The 27,636-nt window shown below is 41.4% G+C and overlaps 1 protein-coding gene and 2 pseudogenes across 3 annotated transcripts; 1 reads left to right on the forward strand and 2 right to left on the reverse strand.

Moving 5' to 3' along the window:
* Positions 1 to 7,576: 7,576 nt before the first annotated feature.
* On the forward strand, positions 7,577 to 12,575 carry LOC307188191 (programmed cell death protein 5-like). Its single transcript, XM_079924956.1, has one exon. It carries the CDS (start codon positions 9,976 to 9,978, stop codon positions 10,708 to 10,710), a length of 735 nt encoding a protein of 244 aa, XP_079781082.1. The 5' UTR covers positions 7,577 to 9,975; the 3' UTR covers positions 10,711 to 12,575.
* Positions 12,576 to 14,969: 2,394 nt separating this feature from the next.
* Positions 14,970 to 15,651, reverse strand: LOC307187905 (small nuclear ribonucleoprotein-associated protein B-like; annotated as a pseudogene). Its single transcript has one exon. The product of its transcript is annotated as a small nuclear ribonucleoprotein-associated protein B-like (transcript).
* Positions 15,652 to 15,866: 215 nt separating this feature from the next.
* Positions 15,867 to 16,085, reverse strand: LOC307187906 (SNRPN upstream reading frame protein-like; annotated as a pseudogene). The gene has a single exon. The product of its transcript is annotated as an SNRPN upstream reading frame protein-like (transcript).
* Positions 16,086 to 27,636: the final 11,551 nt, after the last annotated feature.

A 27,636-nucleotide genomic window follows, 5' to 3' on the forward strand; every position in this document is an offset into this window, starting at 1 on the left:
TGGCTTCCTGACTTCAGACCATACTAAAAAACCTCAGTAATCAAGACAGTATGGTACTGACATAAAAACAGAAACATTGTACAATAGCACAGGATAGAAACCCAGAGATAAACCCACGCACCTATGGTCACCTTATTTTTGATAAAGGAAGCAAGAATATACAATGGAGAAAAGACAGTCTCTTCAATAAGTGGTGCTGGGAAAACTGGACAGCTACAAGTAAAAGAATGAAATTAGAACACTCCCTAACACCATACACAAAAATAAACTCAAAATGGATTAAAGACCTAAATGACACTATAAAAACTCTTAGAGGAAAACATAGGCAGAACACTCTGTGACATAAATCACACCAAAATCCTTTTTGATCCACCTCCTAGAGAAATGGAAATAAAAACAAAAATAAACAAATGGGACCTAATGAAACTTAAAAGCTTTTGCACAGCAAAGGAAACCATAAGCAAGATGAAAAGACAATCCTCGGAATGGGAGAAAATATTTGCAAATGAAGCAACTGACAAAGGATTAATTTCCAAAATATAGAAGCAACTCATGCAGCTCAATATCAAAAAGCAAACAATCCAATCCAAAAATGGGCAGAAGACCTAAATAGAGATTTCTCCAAAGAAGATATACAGGGGCTTCCCTGGTGGCGCAGTGGTTGAGAGTCCGCCTGCCAATGCAGGGGACACGGGTTTGTGCCCTGGTCCGGGAGGATCCCACATGCCGCGGAGCGGCTGGGCCTGTGAGCCATGGCCACTGAGCCTGTGCGTCCGGAGCAACTTTAAACGGAGTATAGTAAATAAAAATTAAAAAAAAAAAAGAAGATATACAGATTGTCAACAAACACATGAAAGGATGTTCAATATCACTAATCATTAGAGAAATGCAAATCAAAACTACAATGAAGTATCACCTCACACCAGTCAGAATGGCCATCATCAAAATATCTACAAACAATAAATGCTGGAGATGGTGTGGAGAAAGGGGAACCCTCTGGCACTGTTGGTGGGAATGTAATTGATACAGCCACTATGGAGAACAGTATGGATGTCCCTCAAAAAACTAAAAATAGAACTACCATACGACCCAGCCATCCCACTACTGGGCATATACCCTGAGAAAACCATAATTCAAAAAGAGTCATGTACCACAATGTTCACTGCAGCTCTATTTACAATAGCCAGGACATGGAAGCAACCTAAGTGTCCATCGACAGATGGATGGATAAAGAAGATGTGGCACACATATACAATGGAATATTACTCAGCCATAAAAAGAAATGAAATTGAGTTATTTGTAGCGAAGTGGATGGACCTAGAGTCTGTCATACAGAGTGAAGTAAATCAGAATGAGAAAAACAAATACCATATGCTAACACATATATATGGAATCTAAAAAAAAAAAAATGGTACTGATGAACCTAGGGGCAGGACAGGAATAAACACACAGACATAGAGAATGGATTTGAGGACACGGGGAGGGGGAAGGGTAAGCTTGGACAAAGTGAGAGAGTGGCATGCACATATATACACTACCAAATGTAAAACAGATAGCTAGTGGGAAGCAGCCACATAGCACAGGGAGATCAGCTCTGTGCTTTGTGTCCACCTAGAGGGGTGGGATAGGGAGGGTGGGAGGGACACACAAGAGAGAGGAGATATGGGGATGTATGTATATGTATAGCTGATTCACTTTGTTATACAGCAGAAACTAACACACCATTGTAAAGAAATTATACTCCAATAAAGATGTTTAAAAAAAAAAAGTCATGCAGTTATCTTTCAGCAGAACAGCCTTGGGCTGGAATAGCTCTTGTGTGTTCATTTACTCATTCCTTCATTCACATATTTATTATCATGTGCAGGACCCTATGTCATGTACTGGGCATAATATGGAAAGGTATAAGTCACACTTCTTATCCTCACAGTCTTACAGGTTTAAAAAACAGTAAACAAACACTTCTATTAAATTGGTTATGATACAAAAAAAGCACAAAATGCCAAAAGAAGCATTTTAGAAGTGAAGACGGAGGTCATGACTTACATCACAGTAGGCTTTGGGAAAACCTTCCTGAAGGAAATCACACATGCACCAAACTTTCAAGGGTAATTATGAATTTATAAGATAATGAAAGGAGAAAGTGTATTCTAGGTGGCCCTGGTTGGAGACCTATTTAGCGGATGAGTGGTGATCAAAGGGGTTCTTAGGGTTGTGCTCAGAAGGCTTAGCCTGAGTATAGCACTCACAGGCGGCATGCGAGGGGCAGTTCAGAACAGAGAACTAATGTTTCCCATGGTGGTGGTAGTCTTCTCGTCTGCTGGGCTCAGATGTGGGTCCAGCAACTGAAGAGCTTCATGTGGTACCCATATGAAGACCAATCAATTGGCAAAATTCTGGAGAATCCAGCAATGCGGGATCATTCTAGCTCCCACCATACTTAATTCTCTCCTTTTTTATTTTGGAGGGTCCAGAATATAAGGCTGTCTCCTCTCCACTCAGTCCAAATATGAAGCAGAACCAAAATACTGGGAAGCCCCATTCTCTGGTTTTCTTTCTCCTTTTCATGCTGGGCTCGCTTTGAGGGACATTGTGAAGTCTCAGTGTAGATCACTCATCCTCTCTTCTTATAAGTCATGAAACTGTGCCTCGTGATAAACTCAGGAGTATCTAGTTGAGCCAAGAGGTCTATGCCCTCAAGGAACATGTACTCCGTGTGGTTATGACTACACCCTGAAAGAGGCAACTGCTTCAGAGTCTCTGTTCTCATTGAGGGGGATCCTGCAACATTTCTCTTAGATTCTCAGATTATATTGTGTATCTGGTAGGCTGTCTTGTCCCTCAGGCATTCAGGAAAACAAAACAAGAAGCACCTCAAATTGCACAGTTGCCCCTTCTAGCTTTAAAATTCAAGGAACCAAGATGGACCTCATTTCCCTAATCTTTACAAACAAATTCACAGAAGCCCTCTCTCCTGAAGACTTGTATAAGGCTGGTCTCTTAGTCATAAACCTGAGCATATGGCTTGTTAATATTAAAAAGAAGGGGAAAATAAAGTTATAACTAGCATTGGAAAGAGGACTAGCCTTGTTATTTCTTGGTTTATACCCGCATCTCACATCAATATGATGTGTCCTAGTCTACAGAATATACATACAATAGTTCGCCTTCAGGCAGTACTTTTAGAGAACTTTTAAAAAAACAAGACAAGCCATCTGTTTCAAATGGGTTTCTTTCAAAAGAAACCCTAAATCATATTCTTAATTAACCCACATGACTCTATCATCCATTAATGTACCTAATTGCATTTTCCCAAAATGCAGGTTAATTGCAGAAAAGAAAATAAAGTTATACAAAATTAGTTGATGTCTCACTCTGCTGAGCATTTCTTTCTTTTTTTTTTTTGCGGTACGCGGGCCTCTCACCGCTGTGGCCTCTCCCGTTGTGGAGCACAGGCTCCAGACACGCAGGCCCAGCGGCCATGGCTCACGGGCCCAGCCACTGCGCAGCATGAGGGATCCTCCCGGACCGGGGCACGAACCCGTGTCCCCTGCATCAGCAGGCAGACTCTCAACCACTGCGCCACCAGGGAAGCCCTGCTGAGCATTTCTGATAACAGTATTTCTGATTCTTTTTCTAAATTCTTTATATTAACTACCTGAACTAGCTCATCAGATAATGTGGTAGAGAGAATAATGGCTCCTCAAAGATGTCCACATCCTAATCTCTGAAACCTGCAAACGTAAAAGAACTTTGTAGACATAATTAAGGATCTTGAGGTGAGAATATCATCCTAGATTATCTAGGTGGGCCCAATATAATCACAAGGACTTAAACCAAGCAGGACCCTGTGGGGCTCCTGGACACGGAAGCCTTTCTGTCCCCGGTTACTAGACTCCAGCCTCTATGACCTTCCCTGAGCTCCAAAGGGCAGAATCAAACAGTTGCTAATCCAGGAAGGGAAGGGGATGTAAAGACAAGGGATGGGCAGCCAGGAAACAATAGGGAAGCCTTGGGGCACAGTCCTGGCTCCACCTCAAGGGATACAGTAACAATGTCTTTAAGTTCTTTACAATATCAGCATTCTTCATACCAGAGAAAGATCACCTGAGGCTACATTAAAGGAACCAGAGAAGCTCATCAAGAAGATTACCTGAGACCAGATTAGAGGATTGGAGGCCCTGCACACACCCTAATCTTATCAGCAACCCCACCCTTGAACCGTTGCTATAAAATCCCTCATCAAATCCTCCTGGGTTGGGACACATAGTTTTTTGGGGCTGGAGCCCACTGTGTCCCCGTTTGCCTGGCAAAGCAATAAAGCTATTCTTTTCTACTTCACCCAATGTCTCCAAGATTTGAGTCGGCACCAGTGCACAGAGGCCAAACTTTCAGCATCAGGATCATTATAAGACTGAGGCAGGAGGGAGGGGGAGAAGAGGAGTTGTTATTCAATGGGTATAGAGTTTCAGTGTTCCAAGATGAAAAAGTTCTAGAGTTCTGTTGCAAAACAAATGTACATATAGTTAACACTACTGTACACTTAAAAATAGTTAAGACGGTAAATTGTATGTTGTGTGTTTTTTACATAATAAAAAAAAGGGAGTGGAGAGACACGAGTGTTAAGAGAAGGCAATGAGACAACAGAGGCAGAGGTTGGAGTGATGTGGGGTTAGAAGCCAGGGAATACGGGCAGCCTCTCTAAGTTACAATGGGCAAGGAACGGATTCTCTCCTAGAGCCTCCAAAAGATACATAGCCCTGCCTACATGTTAATTTTAGCCTTGAAGACTCATTGTGGACTTCTGACCTCCAGAATATAAGATAATAAATTTGTATTGTTTTAAGCTAATAAGTTTGTAGTAATTTGTTTTTGAGGCAACAATAGGAAACTAATACAATAATTCCTCCCATTTGCCCATTGGTTGACACCACTTTTATATACATTACACAATTTACTTTTATGATTTCCATCTTTCAGATAAGGAAACTGAGCTGTAGAGCACTGAATAGATGTGTCCAAGAACAAATGATGAGTTAAGGCTATAAGGCAAATCTGATTCCTTGTCCTTTCTCTTCAGTGTGGCGGCTGTCTGTGATAACAGGTCCCATTTGCATCAATTTTTGTATCGATACTTCTTTTTATTGCCATGTAACTCTCACAAGCTATAAAATGGTAGTAAGAGACATCTTGGCTCCTCTTTGTATACTTGTCATGATTTATAGGCTTTAAGGATATGCCCTCATAGCCCTTGTTATAGACTGACTGTTCACAGGCTGAAGACCTAACTCCCATTATGATGATTTTAAAAGGTAGGGCCTTTGAGAGATAATTAGATTTAGATGAAGTCATGAGGATGGGGCCCTTATGATGGGATTTGTGTCCTTATAAAAAGAGGAAGTGACACCAGAGCTCAGCCTTCTTTGATTGGCAACAATCTCCCCAGAGGATAGAGAGGTTCTTCACTGGATGCCTTTATCCTAAGCAGACAAAGGTCAATTGACTGACTACCACACAACTAACTCTGGGTCAACACCTTAAATGATACTTTCCAGACAGAACAAACACAAGATTCGGTTTTTTTCCATACTTCATTTCATCTACTTTTCACAACCATCTGGTGAGGCAGGTACTCCAGGAACGCTGGATTGATTGATCAAGTAATCAATTGATTTTACAATTTTCACCACTTTAAGACAAACTGCTTTTTGAGAACATCAGATTCTTAGCTGCCTTCATATATCTATGGCTTATCCATCAGCATTAGCCACTTTTGTAAGTTTGAGGCCTTACCTGCTTCAGCCTTTACAGTTAAGAGTTGGAGGAATGGAAGATATGTCTTGCAATTAGATTTTTACATCAGAATGGATTTGATTTTTGACATCACAAACAAATTCATTTGTCTATCTCTGCACTGCAGGACTAGAAATCCATCATGATTATCTGCCAGCTGTTGGTTCACCCCAGTCATGGTTTCTTATTCAAAAATACTTCCTTACCTCCAGAAAGTCCTCACTGAATTTGTAGTTTGCAGGTATCTAAAAGCCTTGCATTTTTAATGAATTCCTAATGTACTCACTCAAGGAAACAAGGAAATTATAACCATGGAACATTACATTTCAGACATTAATCATAATTGCTTAATAATACCAAACAAGGAGATTTTATTACAAACTGAGACTTCTTATTTAACTTCAGAATCAGAATAATTGTCACATTCGCACATATTCTAAATGATACCACATATTCCATATGCCTACACTGTAAAGAGTTTAGTCATAAAGAAATATTTTGTCAGTTAATTTAATTTAATTGCATGGCATAATCATTTCACCTATTTCTCTAAAAGCAGATATTTTAATAAGATAACTACAAGGAGGTTATAAAAATCTCACTTTCTCAATTGCTAGTAAAGGTTTCCACTGAAAGTTGCCAGACAATTACACATTCGGGGGGTTTCTATAGTTCCTCAATTTATTTGTTATATATCATTAGTCACCAGTGAAGCCCTTCACTAATAGCAATACCCTTCAACAATAACCCCAGAGAATTTAACACCTGCCTGAACTGGCTGGCAGAATTTCCAATTTTCTGTTGGGAAATTGCTTATTTCTCCAAGTCTAGTCCCATTTTTACAAGTGGACAGCGAGCTGAGATTATACATTATTATATGTCTAAATATAAATTGTGATGGATGGTGTCACACATTTAAAAGAGTTAAGCATTGAATTTAAGATTTAAAAAGTTTAAAGAAGTTTAAAATGTATTTTTAAATCTTTCTCAGAAGTTCACGGGCTGATCTATATTGGGGGAAATACTAAGAGATTGCCTAAGGACTGTCATTTATATGGAGCATTATTATCATAAAATTACCCTTTTAGACTCTCATAGCAGTAGCACCATAACTTTCTTGTAAATACTGTCTCTAAGGATCTCAGGCTTATCAAAAGACTGAAGGGATAAATAGGTTCTTTTTGTAACAGTAGTAACATTAAATTTGCCAGAGAAAAGAGGAAAGTAAGCAACCAAAACTCAAAAGCCACATTAAAAACAGAAGACAAAGTTTGCTATTTACATTAAACTATCATTTGTTTAAAAATGTATAGTAGGGGTTGATTTTAAAAGTGTGTATTTAGGATGCTAAAATATCACTGCAATATATTACTGTATACCTTTGCACATAGAAACTCTACCAAATTCTTGAATTAAGCATTAAGTCACTGGCTGCTTATATAAAGATATTAGAGGCAACAGGTAACAATCCAATGACAACTTTGAAATTTAGTCAATATGGGTCACTCCGGAGAGACAAACTAGCAAATCCCCCAAAATCTGCAATGCTCAACACAAGTGCTTCATCTATTTGAGGATTAAAAATGCCTTTATTACTTTGGATTTTCTGTACACACACACACACCCAAAAACTTGTTAAAAAATAGAAACAGAAAGAACAAATTTTAAAAATGCATAGAAAATTCAAAGAACAAATTAAACTGATTTCTCTCCACTCAGAAATAATTAACATTAACATTTTGTTTCTTTTTTCATATGCACATAAAAACACACAAAGATGCTACGTATATGCAGAAAGAGAGAGAGAGGAAGAGAGAGAATAATACTGGACAGTGAAAGGCCTGCTTTGCAAACTATACATTTTCTTACACTCTATTATGAACATTTTACCACATTAAAAAATACATATACATATATTTTTTTCTAAAAATGCCATTTTAAAGGCTGCATAGAGTTTCAGTATATGGCTACCTAATGCACTGGTGAATAACCTACTGATGGACATTGAACTTGTTTTGTTTATGTTATTTATTTGTTAAAGGATTATTTACGGAATATGTGTTCACTGCTTATATCTACCTTGTCCCAGATTGGGAATACAAAGCCTCTGTTCTCACAGAGCTTACATTTCTGGGACTGAGGGATAAAGACAGACAAGAAAAACAATGCACACAAATAAATATAACAGCTGGTGATTAAGTCTTACAATAAAACTATAATAATCATAATAAAGCAGGTTAAGAAGACAAAGAGTGACAAGAAGTAGTAGATGGTCTCTATGATAGGAAGACCTTTGAACAGGGATCTGAATGACGGTATGGCATTGGCCCAGTGGAAATCTGGGCGACAAGCCTTCCAGATTCAGTAAAACAAGAGGTAGAAAAGGGAGTATGCTTGGCATGTTGATATAATAAAAAGGAGAGAAGCATAAAAAAAACCCAAAAAACTTTTGTGTCTGAACCTTTACACATATATCTTCAGAAAATATTCCCAGAAGTATATTTGTAAGGTCAAAAATATGTTCATTTTTTAATCAGCATTTTCTCAATATCTTATGAAAGGAAATTTTTTTATTGAAATAGTTCTTTTAAAACCCCTCTATGTTAGATCTCATTACTTAGTGAAGTATTAAGAATCTCTAAGAATTAGTACACTCCCAAGAATCTGCTAATGTTAACAGCTGAGAACAAACCTCCCACACAGAGCAAGTTGACCTCCATGGAGTAAATCCCAAGGTATGAGCCTAGGGATGGGTAGGACAAGCTGTAGGAGCCAGTCCCATGATAGTTCATCAAAAACCAGGACACACATGACCCAACAGAAAACAGTACCCTATCGATCAGGAGGCCTTCTGGACATTGCCCCTGTTATACAGGGCCTAAATGACCAGGACCTAATTAGACCATGCTAATAAGCCTGTCATACCACCCATTCTCCCTGTAAGGAAACCCAACGGGGAGTATCAGATGGTGTAGGACCTCAGGGCAGTCAATGAAGCCCCCAAGGATATACATCCAGTCCTCCCTAACCCTTACACCCTGCAGGCCACTCTATTTCCCCCAAGTCCTGGTATTCTGTATTCGATTTAAAAGATGACTTCTTCTGTATTCCATTAGCCCCAGACTCACAAGAAAGTTTTGCTTTTCAGTGGCAGGACCCAAACACGTAAAAAAAAAAAAATACTGCTGGACAGTCCTGCCCCAAAGGTTCAAAAATTCCCCCACCATCTTTGGAGAAACTTTAGCTAAAGACCTGAAAGATCGACATCTGGAGGAGGGAAACTTCCTCCACTATGTAGACAACATTCTGATCGCTAGGCTTATTAAGGAAGGCTCTGAACCATCCTGAAACACCTAGCCAATAAAGGATATGAGGTGTCCAAGAAAAAGGCTCAAATAGCACAAACTAGGGTGACCCACTCAGGCTTCATTCTCACAGAAGGTCAGAGAAGCCTACCCCAGGAAAGGAAAGAAGCCATTTGCAGCCTCACCTTCTCCTAAAACTAGAAGACAACTTAAGGGTTTCCCAGGGATGGCCAGGTTTTGCCACATCTGGATCCCTAACTATGGTCCATTAGCTAGGCCTCTATATGAAAAGTTCAAAGGAAAGGATGCTGATCGTTTTGAATGGAATTCAGAAAGTGAAGGGGCCTTTCAAGAATTGAAAAAGCAATTACTTCAGGCCCCTGCCCTAGCCCCCCCACCAGATTTAGTTAAACCCTTTGACCTTTACATTCATGAGAGAAGGAGGATCTCCTTGGGGTATTAGGTCAAAACATGGGACCCTTACTCGGGTGGTTGCTTATTTCTCTAAACAATTAGGTCAAGCCACAAAGGGATGGCCTCCTTGCCTTTGGGCTGAGGAAGCTACTGCAGCCCTGATAAAGGAGGCTGAAAAGTTAATGTTTGGTCAGCCACTCACTATATGGACTCCACAGTAGCTTCACATTTTAGTAAGTTCTAAGGGAACAGAATGGCTATCCCCTGGAAGGTCGACTCAAGTTCAGACTATGCTTTTAGACAATCCAGTGGCTATCGTAATAACCTGCCACGCACTAAATCCTGCCACCCTGATACCCACAGAAATGGGGTCCCTGGAGCATGACTGTATAGAAACCACAGACGCCATCTATTCCAGTTGCCCCAAGCTAGGAAGTGAGCCTCTTCCAAATGCCAAAAAGGAATGGTTCACAAACAGGAGCAGTTTTATGAGAGGGGGAAAAGTCTGACAGGATACACTGTAACCTCCTGGATCCAAGTCACAGAAGCAAGAGGGCTACCCTCCAGGGACTTCTGTCCAAAAGCCTTAGAGTTCAGGACTGGGAGGATCTTCAATGTTTACACAGATTCCCAGTACGCATATGCCATCCTCCATGCACATGGGGCTATTTGGAAGGAAAGAGGTATGCTTACTGAGGAGAACAAACAGCTGGAACGTGGCTTAAGCATACTGAAGCTCTTAGAAGTAGTACAGCTTCCCAGAGGTCTCTCTGAGTGGGCTGGAGCGTGGCCGCGGCTGCTCGCTCCAGACGGCCACACCGTGGCAGAGGAGGAGCTTGAGGCGCTGAGGAAGCACAGGCGGGCCGAGCTGCAGGCGAAGCACGGGGACCCTGGCGATGTAGCACAACAGGAAGCAAAGCATAGGGAAGCAGAAATGAGAAACAGTATCTTAGCCCAAGTTCTGGATCCGTCAGCCCGGGCCCGATTAAGTAACTTAGCACTTGTAAAGCCTGAGAAAACTAAAACAGTAGAGAATTACCTTATACAGAAGGCACGGTATGGACAACTAAGTGGGAAGGTATCAGAACAAGGTTTAATAGAAATCCTCGAAAAAGTAAACCAACAAACAGAAAAGAAAACAACAGTTAAATTCAACAGAAGAAAAGTAATGGACTCTGATGAAGATGACGATTATTGAATTTAAGACGTCTAGACACTGGGACTTAATGGAGCAATTCTAGGACAGATAACACTTGGCAGAAGTTAAGATCTTGATGGGATGTTTACTTTGTTTATTGTCTATATGCCTTTTAGAAATAAACTTGTTATGCAAAACTAAAAAAATAATAATGAAAGAAGTAGTACAGCTTCCAAAAAAGGTGGTAGTAACTCATCGTAGGGGTCGGCAAAAGGGGGATGCAGAGGGAAACAACAAGGCAGATATGATTGCCAAAAGGGTGGCCAGGGAACCAGTAACTTGGCAACTACCCCTCATACCTCGAAGGCTAGATCCATCCAATTATTTCCCAATCTGCATAAAGGAAGAATTAGACAAAGTGCAAAAACGGGGCTTCATTAGAGATGTAGGAGGCCATGGGTAGCTAGTTAATGAACAAGACCCATACTTCTTTCCCCAACTGCAGCTTGTCAAGCTATCAGGGAGACTCATCAAGAAACTCACTATGGGAGGGAAGCCCTATATAATTGGTTAGTTGAGGTCATGGTAACTCCTGGCATGAAAAGTATAATCAGTCAGATAGTTGAGACATGCTGCTCTTGCTAACATGTTGGCCATGTACCTTGACTTGACTGGTGTCCTTGTCACCCATGCCATGTGGCCCAGGCCCTGGGTGCAGAAACTGCTTTTAACTATAGAAGCTAGTTGTGTTCTATCAACAGGATGCCACAAAAGCCCACAACAAAACCAGACCAAACTGGCTAGATCCAAGATAGCAGGCAAAATAAAGGTCACCACTTTCCTTCCCCTCATTTATCTCTGTGTTTCCATACCAACTCCTGAGAGCTGAACAACACTTGCCCAGATTCATTTCTGTGTTTGTTTCAAAAGCACCTGGTGTTTGGCAGAGATGTTTTGCAGCTGTGCTTTGAGAGGTATATGTTTTGAGAGATATACAGTGGTCAACTGCCCCAAACCGGCTCTGAATTGACCACAGGAACACACCTGCGCAGATGAAATCTGGAGGTGTCTGAAAGTTACCTTTACTTCATTACCACACTACGATCTCCACCGAAAGGGGCATTTGTACTCTGCTAGACACAGTTTGTGCATGTGCAAGAGGGCCTTGCGTGTGCAAGAGGGCCTGAGGGACTGCGCATACCCGGGCTGTTCCTGGAAATCTCTATCCTTTTCCCCAATTTCTGATGACGCACTTGCCTCTTACCCCTTAAAAGTCCCCCACTTTCCTCCTTTCAGGAATAATGTGCCTTTAGAGCATGAGCTACCCTTCTCCATTCCCTGGCCATTGAATAAAACCCGGTCTTGCTTGAGCCAAACTCAGTTTCATTATTGGCAGCACGAACCTGAGGGGGAAAGAACACCCTGACCGAGCCGGGGGACTTCGGTTCAGCTAGGACCCCAAGAGGGGGGCCTCACGTCTAAGTCGGTAACATCCTCTGTCGCCAAAAGTTTAAATTGTCTCACTCAGGGATACGAACAGTTAGAGCCAAAGCCTGGTGACATACATAGCTAAAGGGAGCTGCGACGTTCTGCTCCTCTACCCCGGGTTATGACGACGCCCGAAATCAGGAGGCAGTAGTTACAGAAAATGAACTTGCGCCCTTCAGCGCCCCTCGAGAATGAAGAGCAGGACAAAAGGCAGAGGAGGGATTTGCCACCGGTAAAGCCCATTAACAATTCCCAGGAAGTAAAAATAGAAGCTGGGTAATAGTGTCTAACCTTTTTTTTTCTTCTCCTTTGTGCTTATTCTAGTTTCACCTGCCCATAGGCTGCCACACGCAGAGGCCCTGTACCCAGCCCTTTGGACCAGAGCTCCTAGAGCCACACAGCCGCGCCTGACACCACAGCCCCACGCAGAGGCTCGACGCACTGCACTGCGATTCAAGACCGGGGCGGCGGGCCCGCGTGCGGAGACGCTGTGCGTGACACCGTGACCTGGAGTGTGAGCAATACGCCTGCGCCAGACCCGCGAGAACTCGGCGCCCCTCCCCGCTAGGAGAGCCCTAGCAGCCCTGCCCACTGCCTATGGGGAGAGTGCGAGCTCGCACCTCTCCATTTTTTGATCAAAGAATAAAACTTTCCTTTGCTTCTGAACCGAACTCAGTATATCATTCTATTTGGCTCCAATGACACTGGGCTGGAGGACCCTGCTGGGGCCGAATCGAAAGGGTTGTTAACATTTTTGTTGATCAGTTTCTTGTTTACTTGTTGTCAGGTTCCCCCACTAGAATGTGCGCTCCAGTTACCACGTCTCTCCTGCTCAATTCAGTGCCCCAAACCGCACCTGCCCGATAAGGCACTCAGTAAATGTGAGAATAAAGATAAAACTAAAGGAATGAGAGAATGCATGAGCAGCCTTTGATTACAGACATCCCACGACAGACTAGTCTCCAAGGGTGACCTACAGCATGTAACTCGAAGTACATTCCATAGAAAGAAGCATGCCCTGGGAATTCCCTGCCGGTCCGGTGGTTAGGACTCCACGCTTTCACTACCGAGGGCAGGTCGGGGAACTAAGATCTGGCAAGTCGAGCAGTGGCAAAAAAAAAAAAAAAAAAAAAAAAAAAAAAGCATGTCCTGAAGAAGTTCTTAATCCCTGATCTAGAGTTATCACATATTTGAGCACACACTCAGCCTACTAAAATGAATGATACAGAATATGTGATGATATGCTTTTAATCTTTTATGCAAAGTTAAATATAGGATAGTATACACAACCATTTTCTTCCTTTCAAAACATCACAATTCATCATTCTAATCAGGGCAGGCATGCACCAAGCCCTGCTGGCAATGTGTTGCCAATTTCTTTATCCACCGCTCCTTTGCTGTACCGCCATCCACCTGCTAACTACACAGTCCTCAGTATCATATTTAGGAGTTTAATTCTGGTAAGAAGTGGATGTTTACTTTTTCTTTGGCAATTATGGCAAGTTGCTGGTGCTCTGAGTAACTATTAGCATTGTAATTAGTCACGTAGATGTCTATTTTATTCAACGTATTCATTATCATTTGAAATTATTTATTTTGTCTCTCCAATAACATGCCAACTGCATGACAACAGAAATCTTGTCATAATTGTTCTCCTTATATCCCTCTCCCCACCCCATCCCCAGTGCACAAAACACTACTAAACTCAACACTGGCACTTAGTAAATATTTGGATGAAAGTACAAATGATTGAATAAATGAATGAACCAATGAACTGTGTCTCACTGTTAGCTATGGATTTCATGTGTAAGATGTCTTTCTATTCTTGTCTGTTTCATCAGCTTTAGCTGCACTGAGTTACCCATGTAAACACAGGCAGAATATAGAAACCTAGCTTCAGTCAATGGTCATTATTTCTAGAATAAATCCAAACTGAATGATGTTAATTTTGTGTCCCATGTTCCTCATATGCAAACTCAGTGAAGCAGATGCTGTCATTGCTCTGACACCATCTGCAGCTCCTTATATATCAAAGACTGCTTCTCTTCCTGATGATGTCTTGGAATATGATAACATGACAGTGCCTAGGAATTAATGCCTCAGAAGCAATCCTCAACTAATGAAGGGTAGGAGCTGGCGGATAAAATCTTACGCTTCCCTGTCCCTCAGTGGAACAATGCTGAGGCATATTCTATACAGCATTTCCATTGGCATTTGGAGCCCTGGTTGCCCATGGCAGACACCACTAATTAACAGAACTTATTTGGTTTTCCTCCCTTCCTTGACTGACTTCTCCACTCTCTCATAGAAGACAGAGCACCTGATATCATTGCCCGGGGATTGAAATCCAAATCCTTGTCCCCAGGTCTCCTTTTGGGATGATACGAGGTAAGACATTGGGGAATAATGTAAGTACCTATCACATAAAGTTGTTGAAAGGATTCACTGAGTTAATACAAGTAAAGTGATTAGAAGAGTGCCTGGGATGTAGTCTATGGTTCATAAATGTTATTTGTGCGTTGTTATCTCGCATTATTTGTCTCCTCTGACCTACTTCCCCTTAATTTTGCCAGTATTGGTTCTCTATTTGGGTCCACACCTTTCCTCTTGATAGCTGTCTCAATCCCCAATCAATCTCTGAAATTTCTAGATGAAGTTCATCTACCTCCTTTTGAACCCACTTTTCTTTATTGCTCTATGCATTTATTAGCTGATATTAATGCAGCAGAGGGGACAAAAGCTCACAAACACTACACACATTCCACAAGATGCACTGCAGGAAAAATGTGACTAAGAAGGATCAATAGTATCCTAGGGTCTTGTGGCCACATTCATGGTGGAGGTGGACCTCTTATTCCTGGAGAAGGGGGTCTGATTCCTGGAGGGGGCATGCCTATTGGAGTCCCTCAAGTAGGGGAAGCCTAATTGGTGGGCCCATGGGTGGTCCCGTGCCAGGTGCAGGAGCCATAATTCCTGGAGGTAGGGTTGCTCAACCAACAGGTGTGGGGACAGTCCCCTGTCCTGGTGGTTACTGAGCTGGGGCTCCAGCAGTGCTGGCAGTAGCAGCACCTGCAGCAGCTGCTACAGTGCTTCTTCCCTGTAGGGTCATTACCTGTTGGGATGCCTCACCCCCAACCCCTCAGACAGGGCAGGAGCCTGGGGAATTGGAACACCAGGTGGAACACCTCTGCCAGCTGCTCTGCTGACCTCAGGGCCTCCTCCACCTCCAGCAAGTGATATCCAAGCAATGCCAGTATCTTTGGGGGGTGGTCCCTCCACAGTCATGGAAACCAAGTTCTCCTGGCACAGCAACACCAGATCCAAAGCCCGCTTTTCTTCACGCTCTGGCTGCTTGGAATTCTTTGGCTTGATCTTCCTGAACTCATCACAGTCACAGAGCATCAAGTTCGTATGCTTGTCAAAAGCCTTAAAGGTGCCAGTGAAGATCCAATCATCTTGCAGGACACATCTCATCCTATAGTCAATGTGCTGCAGCATCTTGCTGCTCTTCCCCACAGTGATGATTGCTGCTCCACCAAATCCAATGTCCACAGGAAAGTTTCAGGATCCTTAAGACCTAAGGGAAGGCTACAGATTAAGGTAAGTCGAAGGTTCTCCACCAAACAATGCAAGCTGGGGCAGAAGCTTCAAACAGCAGATAGAGCCTGTTTTTATTTTGTTTGTTTGTTTTCTCTTGAAATCAGCTACCTGGGTGTTCCAATACTGCTTTAACCACCTCTTGGTATCTCAGCTTAGAATGCCTGTCTCAATTCTGCATGGAAATCCACCACAGGGACTTGCTGCTGCTGCTGAGATCGCCTCGGGTACAGGTGACACTCTTGGTTGCTCAGTGAGGCTATCCTTCTATGTTTGACTGGGACTTCTACCTCTGGTACGTGCTGTTCCACAGTCTATCTCAGGTGTATATGGTCCCTGGCCCGCTCCATCACACCGCTGGCCTCAGAACAGAACAGAACAGGTCAGGCACCTTCAGCGGCCACCCCACTCTGCACTGCTCCTGCCACGGCAGCACCATCCAATCACCCGGCTCAGGTTGCACATGTGTGGCCACCCCCCTGAACCCACTTTCGATAGCTGCCTTTCAACTTGCCTTTCTCTAGGCCATCCCCAACAGCTTCAGAGGTAGGAACGTGAAACTCGACAGATCTGATTTAAAAGACTTACATCACTGCTGAGAAATAGCTGAGGACACTCAGGTTTTCCTGCTTGGCCATTTTTCCCCTGGAGAAGTATATTGCTAAAGCAACTGCTAGGTGAGCATTTAAGAACAATTATAGTAGATCCAACTGACCTAGTATGTTGCTGGAAAGCTCATTCTCCTTTCTTACTGGTGTCAGTGCTCTGAATTTCTTGAGTTAATTTTCAGCTAAGATTTATTCTAGAACAATTCCAGAATGTCTGACTTTACAAAGCAACTGTGTCAATTCCCTTAATGTGTTATGAGCTATGACTTCACTATATAAAAACCCTTAGAATACAGTCAGGTAGTCACCTTTTTGATATTCATTTTTATCCTTTCTCCCAATGACTAAAGGTTATGAAACGCTGTGAATATGCAATAAATTCATCTTATTGGATTGGCATTAAAATTATAAAACAGTAAATTCTCTTTTGCATGTGGATATCTCTGCAACAACAGGATAATCTCTATTTAAACTAGCTGCCCCAAGAACCCTCCTACACTGTTGGTGGGAATGTATGTTGGTGTAGCTACTATGGAAAACAGTATGGAGGTTCCTCAGAAAACTAAAAGTAAAACTACCATATGATCCAGCAATTCTACTCCTGGGCATATACCCAGACAAAACTATAATTCAAAAAGATACATGCACCCCTATGTTTATAGCAGCACTATTCACAATAGCCAAAACATGGAAGCAACCTACGTGACCATCGACCGATAAATGGATAAAGAAGATGTGGTACATATATACAATGGAATAAGACTCAGCCATAAAAAAATAAGGAAATAATACCATTTGCAGCAACATGGATGCAACTAGAAATTATCATGCTAAGTGAAGCAAGTCAGAAAGAGAAAGACAAATAACATGTGATATCACTTATATGTGGAATGTAAAATATGGCAAAAATGAACCTATCTACAAAACAGACTCACAGTAAAAGGGAACACACTTGTGGTTGCCAAGGGGGTGGGGGGAGAGAGAGAGGGATGGACTGGGAGTTCTGGGTTAGTAGATGCAAACTATTATATTCAGAATGGATAAAAAAGAAGGTCCTACTGTATAGCACAGGAAACTATATCTAATCGCCTGGGATAAAGGCTAATGGAACAGAATATAAAAAGAGAATGTATATATGTGTATAACTGAGTCACTTCACTGTACAGCAGAAATTAGCACAACATGGTATATCAACTATACTTAAAAAATTAAAAGTATTCTATCAAATATTTAGGGAAGAGCTAACACCTATCCTTATCAAACTTCCAAAATATAACAAAGGGAGGAACACTCCCAAACTCATTCTACAAGGCCATCATCACCCTGATACCAAAACTAGACAAAGATGTCACAAAAAAAGAAAACTACAGGCCAATATCACCGATGAACATAGATGCAAAAATCCTCAACAAAAGACTAGGAAACAGAATCCAGCAGCACATTAAAAGGATCATACACCATGATCAAGTGGGGTTTATCCCAGGAATGCAAGGATTCTTCAATATATGCAAATCAATCAATGTGATAAACCATATTAAAACATTGAAGGAGAAAAACCATATGATCATCTCAATAGATGCAGGAAAAACTTTCGACAAAATTTAACACCCATTTATGATAAAAACCCTCCAGAAAATAGGCATAGAGGGAACTTACATCAACATAATACAGGCCATATATGACAAACCCACAGCCAACATCATTCTCAATGATGAAAAACTGAAAACATTCCCTCTCAGATCAGGAACAACACAAGGTTGCCCACTCTCAGCACTGTTATTCAAAACAGTTTTGGAAGTCCTAGCCACTGCAATCAGAGAAGAAAAAGAAATAAAAGGAATCCAAATTGGAAAAGAAGAAGTAAAACTGTCACTGTTGGCAGATGACATGATACTATACATAGGTAATCCTAAAGATGCTACCAGAAAACTACTAGAGCTAATCAATGAATTCAGTAAAGTAGCAGGATACAAAATTAATGCACAGAAATCTCTTGCATTCCTATACACTAATGATGAAAAATTGGAAAGAGAAATTAAGGAAACACTCCCTTTAACATTGCAACAAAAAGAATAAAATACCTAAGAATAAACCTCCTAAAGAGGCACAAGACTTGTATGCAGAAAACTATAAGACACTGATGGAAGGAATTAAAGATTATATAAACAGATGGAGAGATATACCATGTTCTTGGATTGGAAGAATCAATATTGTAAAAATGACTATACTACCCAAAGCAATCTACAGATTCAATGCAAGCCCTATCAAACTACCACTGGCATTTTTCACAGAACTAGAACAAAAAAACTCACAATTTGTATGGAAACACAACAGACCCCGAAAAGCCAAAGCAATCTTGAGAAAGAAAAACAGAGCCAAGGAATCAGACTCTCTGACTTCAGACTATACGACAAAGCTACAGTAATCAAGATAGTATGGTACTGGCACAAAAACAGACATATAGATCAAAGGAACAGGATAGAAATCTCAGAGATAAATCCACACACATATGGTCATCTTATTTTTGATAAAGGAGGCAAGAATACACAATGGAGAAAAGACAGCCTCTTCAATAAGTGGTGCTAGGAAAACTGGACAGCTACATGTACAAGAATGAAATTATAACACTCCCTAACACCATACACAAAAATAAACTCAAAATGGATTAAAGACCTAAATGTAAGGCCAGACACTATAAAACTCTAAGAGGAAAACATAGGGAGAACACTCTGTGACATAAATCACTGCAAGATCCTTTTTGACCCATCTCCTAGAGAAATGGAAATAAAAACAAAAATAAACAAATGGGACTTCATGAAACTTAAATGCTTTTACACAGCAAAGCAAACCATAAACAAGACGAAAACATAAACATTCTCCATCAGAATGGGAGAAAATATTTGCAGATGAAGCAACTGACATAGGATTAATCTCCAAAATATACAAGCAACTCATGCAGCTCAATATCAAAAAACTCAATCCAAAAATGGGCAGAAGACATAAATAGACATTTCTCCAAAGAAGATATACAGATTGCCAACAAACACATGAAAGGATGCTCAACATCACTAATCATTAGTGAAATGCAAATCAAAAGTACAATGAGGTATCACCTCACACAAGTCAGATTGGCCATCATCAAAAACTCTACAAACAATAAATTCTGGAGAGGGTGTGGAGAAAAGGGAACCCTCCTGCACTGTTAGTGGGAATGTAAATTGATACAGCCGCTATGGAATACAGTATGGAGGTTCCTTAAAAAATTAAAAACAGAGCTACCATATGACCCAGCAATCCCACTACTGGGCATATACCCTGAGAAAACCATACTTAAAAAAGAGTCACGTACCACGATATTCATTGCAGCACTACTTACAAAAGCCAGAACATGGAAGCAACCTAAGTGTCCATCGACAGATGAATGGATAAAGAAGATGTGGCACATATATACAATGGAATATAATCCAGCCATAAAAAGAAACGAAATTGAGTTTTTTGTAGTGAGGTGGATGGACCTAGAGTCTGTCATACAGAGTGAAGTAAGTCAGAAAGAGAAAAAACAATACCATATGCTAACACATATATATGGAATCTAAAAAGAAAAACAGGTTCTGGTGAACTTAGGGTCAGGACAGGAATAAAGACCCAGACGTAGAGAATGGACTTGAGGACATGGAGAGGGGGAAGGGTAAGCTGGGACGAAGTGAGAGAGTGGCATGGACATATATACACCACCAAATGTAAAATAGATAGCTAGTGGGAAGCAGCCACATAGCACAGGGAGATCAGCTTGGTGCTTTGTGTCCACCTAGAGGGGTGGGATAGGGAGGGTGGGAGGGAGATGCAAGAGAGAGGAGATATGGGGATATATGTATATGTATAGCTGATTCACTTGGTTATAAAGCAGAAACTAACACACCATTGTAAAGAAATTATACTCCAATAAAGATGTTAAAAAAAATTAAAAATAAAATAAAAATAAACTCGCTACCCCGAAATTTATAACCAAAATTATAGATATTAAAATACCTTTGTGATGAATTAGTCTGACATAATTGTGATATATATAATGAGGATGATTTCTCTTTATCAGTTATTTTAAAGTGTGGTGAAATATACATAAGATAAAATTTACCATCTTTACCATTTTGAGGTTAATACAGTTCAGTAGTGTTAAGTACACTCACATTTTGGGACAAGCAATCTCAAAATTTCTATTCATCTTGCAAAACTGAAATGCTACACCCATTAAACAACTCATTTCCCCTTCCCCTGAGTCACTGGCAACTAACCTCCTTTCTTTCTCTATGAATTTTTTTACTCTAGGTACTTCATAGAAATGGAATCACACAGCATTTGTCTTTTTGCATCTGTCTTATTTCACTTAGCAGAATGTCCTCAAGGTTCATCCATGTTGTAGCGTGCATTAGAATTCCCCTCTTTTTTAAGGCTGAATAATACGCCATTGTATGTACACACCACATTTTGTTTATTCATTCATCCATCAACGGACACCTTGATTGTGCCAACTTTTTGGCAATTATGTATAACGCTGCTATGAACATGTTGTGCAAACACCTCTTTGAGACCCTGCTTTCAATCCTGTTAGGTATATACGCAGAAGTGGGATTGCTGAATCATATAGTAATTACATTCTTAATTTGGGGTGAACTGTTATACTGTTTTCCATGGCAGCTGCACCATTTTATATTTCCACAAACAGTGCACAAGGACCACAATTTCTCTACAAGGTGACTCCATTTCTTCAACTATCTCTGAATGTTACCACATCTTGGTCTCCATTTTCTTTTAGCCTTTCTTAGAAATTGTAAATATCCTATTAACATACTCTTATTTACCTTTGAACAATTTTTTAAACAGAAAAGCCCAACTGAGATTTACTACATCAGAGTTTTTACACATATTTTAACCAGGTCCTCAAGGTGATTCTAATGCACACCTGGGCTAGATAATGGTAAATATTTTCTCCTGGATTTAAAAAGCATATGCATTATATCCAGACAAAACTATAATTTGTAAAGATACATGCGCCCCTATGTTCATAGCAGCACTATTTACAATAGCCAAGACACAGAGACAACCTAAATGTACATCAACAGATGAATGGATAAAGAAGATACACACACACACACACACACACACACACACACACAATGGAGTATTACTCTGCCATAAAGAAGACTGAAATAATGCCATTTGCAGCTACATGGATGGACCTAGAGATTATCATACCAAGTGACGTTAAGCCAGAAAGAGACAAATTCCATATGACATCACTTATATGTGGAATCTAAAATATGACACAAATGAACTTATCTACGAAAGAGAAAAAGACTCACAGACATAGAGAGAACAGACTTGTGGTTGCCAAGGAGGAGGGGGCCAGGGAGGGGTTGGATTGGGAGTTTGGGTCTAGCAGATGGAAACTAATATATATAGAATGCATAAACAGCAAGGTCCTATTGTATAGCACAGGGAACTGTATTCAACATCCTATAATAAACCATAATGGGAAAAAAATAAATAAAAAGCATATGCATCAATGTTCCCTAGGTTTAAGGTGATTCTTTTCCTTTGAGGGAAAAATGTTTATTTCCTCCAAGATAGACTAGTCTGTGCTCCATCCCAGCATCCTGCCTCAGTCAGTGAGTCCTACCTAGTACGGGGAGAATACAGGAGAATCTAGGCAGGGTGGACTGTCCCCTAATAAAGTAAGTTTTGCCTTCAGTTCTTGATCAGTTACGAGGGAGAAAGAAGAGAAGGGTAATTTGTCAAGAAAAAATGGTAGAACACAGGAAAAGTGCTAAAACTCCTGACATCCTAATTTTTGTCACATGATAGGCACTCTAGAGACATGGTCTCTTTAACTTTATTTCTATAAGAGGTAATATTTACCTATTTAAAGATAATGAAACTAAGAGCATAAATTTTAACATTTTCAGATGAGAGGATTCGATCTAATGTCTGCCTGTCTTCTTGTACTATTTATTATTTTACCCACTCCAATACAGATAGTAAGATTTTTGAGAAAAAGGACCACATGTGTCCATTTAACCCAAGTGCTTGACAGACACAAGGTACACAATAAATATTTATGAAATATGTCTTAAATGAATAATTGTTCACAGGAGTGTGCTGCCTCCTTTTGCTAGATTAACTCCAGTAGAAAGTGGAGAAACAGTTAATATTCCTGATATTTTTATGCAATTCACTTTTTGACATTTTTTTTACACCTTTATTGGAGTATAATTGCTTTACAATGGTGTGTTAGTTTCTGCTTTATAACAAAGTGAATCAGTTATACATATACATGTGTTCCCATATCTCTTCCCTCCTGCGTCTCCCTCCCTCCCACCCTCCCTATCCCACCCCTCTAGGTGGACACAAAGCACCGAGCTGATCTCCCTGTGCTATGCGGCTGCTTCCCACTAGCTGTCTATTTTACGTTTGGTAGTGTATATATATATGTCCATGCCTCTCTCGCTTTGTCACATCTTACCCTTCTCCTTCCCCATATCCTCAAGTCCATTCTCTAGTAGGTCTGTGTCTTTATTCCTGTCTTACCCCTAGGTTCTTCATGACATTTTTTCCCTTAAATTCCATATATATGTGTTAGCATACGGTATTTGTCTTTCTCTTTCTGACTTACTTCACTCTGTATGACAGACTCTAGGTCTATCCACCTCATTACAAATAGCTCAATTTCGTTTCTTTTTATTGACATTTTTTGATAGCACAAGCCTCAGACTGAGATATCTCTTAAAGCTGTAGATGATTCAGGAAAGCCTGTTAAACCTCAGATTCATAATCACAGTAGGCAATGGTGGTTCATTTCCTAAGCTCAACTTGTCACACCTTTTGATCAAGGAGAGCCAGGCTAATGGTGACTATGATTTATCACCCTTCCAGAAGAACCACAGATCCTATTCTACTGTGCCTTGAACACATTTATAGCTTCTTTAGACTAAGCATCAATTACCTCAATGTTAAAAAAAAAAACAGTCAACAATGAATAAAAAAAGTGGGTTTGCTTCTAAGTACATAAAATGTGTTTCTTTATAAATCCTCTCCAAGGGCTCTTAATGACATATAGCTCATATTGTAGTCATAGAATAAGCTGTTTTTGTCCCTGGACCTTCTCAGGCTAGTAACACATTAGACAGTTGTGATGTGCATTAATTCTCTCGTACCATTCACTGCCTTATATTTCCAAAGAGCTAGTAGCTCAGTGCTAATGAGTTGTGAGAGAGATGAAAAATGACATGTAACACTAACTGTGTGTGTTTCCTCCAAGGGGCTTTTTTCGATTTCTGCTGCGTAAGAGAAGCTCAGGGGAAAGTGAGAGTCAGGTAAATTTGAGGAGGATAAAGTACTGTGGCCAGAGAAAGCAGGGTAGATGCAGAATTAATATTTCCCTTTCTGTGTTCTAGGAGGGCTTTTTCGGGAGAAGGCGGCCACTTTGACTTAGGAATACGTATAGGCCTCTCAACGCCACATGCAAGGAAAACATGGCACAAAAGCTACACGACAGGGAGTCTTCTGATGAGGATGAGATATTCTATAAGGATGCAGGGTAAATGATAGGGGACAGTATAAAATTCTCATCTAAAATGAGGAAATAATGAAAACTATAATTGTTCCTTTCAAAAGTAAAAGCCTTGGCATTATTCGTCTTACCCCAGGGAAGTCATCAAAGCCCCAGCAGAGAAGCTTCTGGCTGCATATTGGATTGATGAAGAGGCGGGTAAGGAAAGTGAGACAGCAGATGAGACGGCCACAGAGTGAGCGCTGTTCTGCCTCAAGCCACCTGCAGATTTTATTTTTTAATATTGGCTTTCAGCATTGCTTGTAAAATACTTATTTTTCTCATATTAAAATGTATAAATTCATAACCAAGTCTAACCATGTGGTAAGGAATTAAAATGTAAATAGTTGAATATTTATATACCAATAACAAGGGCCTGCAAGAAGAAGCAGAGCTGAAACTAGAATCCTTCATGGTAGCCAGTACTTCCACAAGAGGAAATGTGGGCAAAGGAGGATGAGTAGAAGGATGAAGAGGGGCTTCCCTGCGTTGTTTCCCCAGTATCATCTGTCCCTGGGAACTGGAAAACATACCATCCTCAAGGGGCGTAGATCATTAAATCAAATAACAATTTATTCTGGTTCTCTGTCTCCTGGTTCATCAAGTACCAGTTATTTACAACATGCTCGACCTCCTGCCCATAGAGGATCATCTACTTCTGGCCCCTCTCGTACGGTCATTGTGGTTGCCAGAATATTTGGATCACTGGGCCTCCCTCCACTGTGGAGCCAAGGCCTGACTTTTCTTCCAGGTTCTCAAACTCATGACAAATGTGTACCCTGTCTTGGTAGGGGGTTCTCCACCATTTCAAGCTGATGGAAAATTCCCGTTAGGTTGTTTTTTTTCTTTAAAAAAAATCCCAACCCTTGGATAACTAGCAGGGAGGTGCCAGAAAGACAGGGTAAAGAAGAACGTGTGAGAGCAGCCATTGCCCAAGACGGCCCTCCTCAGGCCCTGGCCTCTCCTGACCCCACTGCGGGTCAGCTGTGTGCTGCTCGGCTCCCTACAGCTCAGCCCAGCACCAAACCTACCCACCTCCTGCCTCACCCAGCACAGGCCCCGGGCTGCATGATTCCAAGTGATTATATAAAGACAGTGCCACCTGAGGAAGGTGCAAAGGCTCTTCCGCTCCTGCCAAGAAAGTCATTAATCACATTTATTAAGTCAGTGAGAGTTAAATACATTAATGAGTAAAAGAAATTCGGGATGAACACGATTTGATAATGTACCTAAATGACCACAGAGAGTGCTGGCGGTTTAGTAATGTGAGGTGAAGGACGGTGCAAGCCATGGGGTGATAGCACACGGTCCCCCAGAGGATCAGTGGGCCTGGGAGACAGCCCAGAAGGTTCTGCCGGTTGGGTGGGGTTCCGAGAAAAGTGAATGGCCGATCAGTTCTTCTGATTTATTAGTTTGCTGATGCTTCATGAGAGACATCTGTTCTCTCAGTGCCTGCCCAAGTCACCTCCCAAAGTTTCTTACTGAGAATGAAAAACAAGTGTTTTTCTCTGGGTGGTGACTTCAGTGAGGCAACAAGTATTTATTGTGTTTAAGGCGCATGACTAATACTACTAACAATAGGAAGCAGCAGCAGCTAACATTTACCACTTGCTTGCTTGGTGCCAAGACCTGGGTTAGGCATCTTATGGTCTTATTTAGCCCAACAATCCGTGGAAGCATATCTTGTTATCCTCGTTTGACAGATAGGAAACAGGGTTTAAAGAATGTAGGTAATCTGCTCAAGGGCCCAAGGCCCCATGTCCAAAAGTGTGAGTTAAGGTTGGAGCCCAGAACTGTTAGCCTCCAACAGGGATGCAGAGAAGTATAAGCTGTGTTTGCCACCAAAGAGTTGATAACAATGATAATAATGAGGAGAAGGAGGCAGCTGCTGTGTATTGAGCACCTGCTATGGACCAGGTACAGTACTAGGCACTTTGGTTACACTATTAGGTCACAAGAGCGGAAGGTCCCCATGCCCGCTCAAACTCTGTAATGAGTGGGGGTCCGATTTCAATAAGAGAGGTGATCACAAAGACAGGGAGCTGACGAGAAACCAGGGGTAGAGATCCTTGTACTGCTGGGCTTCCCAGCGTGCCGACCAGGATTCTGGGTACCTCCAGGTTCCTATTTTGGGAGATTTCCATTATTTCAAAGTCGGTACATAAATGAGGCTTAGATAATATTTTTCGTATCATACTACCACAGATTTGTACAATTTTTTATTAGTCTCAAATGCTACCCTACCGTATTTGTAAATTGAAATTCCCAAGAGTAAGATTCTGCTTTGCCCAGCTTGACCTAGATTGGGCAGTGTTTTTGCCAGAGCCAGAGACTTCACCTGGGCAGCCTGTGAGTGAGCTGTCTCTCCTTGCATCAGGGACTCATCCCTGGCCGTGGCCCAGAAGCAGGCCCAGGGTCAGGTGGTACAAAACATGGCCGCCTGGGGCTGCCTCTGTCACCATCTTATGATGGACAAACTAGCTCAGAGTCCAACTCCTTACTGAGACCTGAGAGATAGAAGGGGAGAGGGAGATACAAGGCCAACAGCTACTAAATGAATGAAAATTTTGATTCCGATGAAATCTGTCAGAGAAATGAGTCACTTTTTAAAAGATAATAAATGAGACCATATATGATTAGGGCAAAAGTGATACAGAGAAGAAAATTGTAGGATTTAGAGGAGGGAAGGTTAGGAAACTGGGGAGGGTCCATGAAAAAGGTAGAACTTGTTCTGGGCCTGGATTATATGCCAGACACTGTGCCTGGTGCTGGGGAAAGAGTTGGTTAGGACAAAGTCCCTGCTCTTGTGGGGCCCTAAGACTGAGAGAAGGCACAGACACCTGAAGACATATTATACATAGAAGACAGTGTGTTGACATGACAATGGCAGTGTACCAAGAAGTGGTTCACTTCTTGGTTGGCTGGAAAGGAGTAAATGTGAGGGATGTCTTAGAGGAGGGGAAGAAGAAGGAAGCCAAACAGAAGTTTCTTGGGAGGATGAAATGAAGGAAAGGCATTCTAGACGGAGGACAGTACAGAGGCAAGAGGCATGAAATCCTGGGTGGGCTTGAAGCGTGTGCAGTCTGGTGTTCCCAAGCATGAAGCACAAGGAGGAAAGGGCAGTAGGTGAGGCTGTGCGGGCGAGCAGAGAACAAATCCCAAAGGGCCTGGTCAAGGCACATGGCCTTGAGCGAACAGAGCACAAACTACAATGTTTTAAAGAGAGAAGAGACATGACCAAGCTCGAGTTTTATAAAGAGTACTTTGATGGTGGCCTAAAAGTAGAGAGGCCGAGAGGTCAACTTGGGTGTTTAGACCAAGTAGGAACTGGGAGAAAATGGGGCACCAGACCAGAGGTTTTGATGCAACTGAAGACCATGTATCGTGGATACACATGAGTGAGAACTGAAAGGACAAGAGCTTATGTTCAGAGAATGAAAGATTGTACTTTTAAGATATTTTATGACAAATTCCAGATGATGATAAGGTCCAAATGTAACCTGGGAATGGAGATCAGTGAGGTGTTGGGAATCCAGAAGGTGATGAGAAATAATTCGGGTAGTCCTGGACACTCATTCCTTTCCCCTTTCAGTAGCTCAGCAAAAAGCTAGCTCAGCAGGTACCAGCGAGAGCAATGGAGAAATAGGCTCCCCCTCCTACTGTGACCATTTCTGTCACCAAGCAGTT

The sequence above is a fragment of the Stenella coeruleoalba genome, assembly GCF_951394435.1.
Source record: "Stenella coeruleoalba genome assembly, chromosome: 6".
NCBI lineage: Eukaryota > Metazoa > Chordata > Mammalia > Artiodactyla > Delphinidae > Stenella > Stenella coeruleoalba.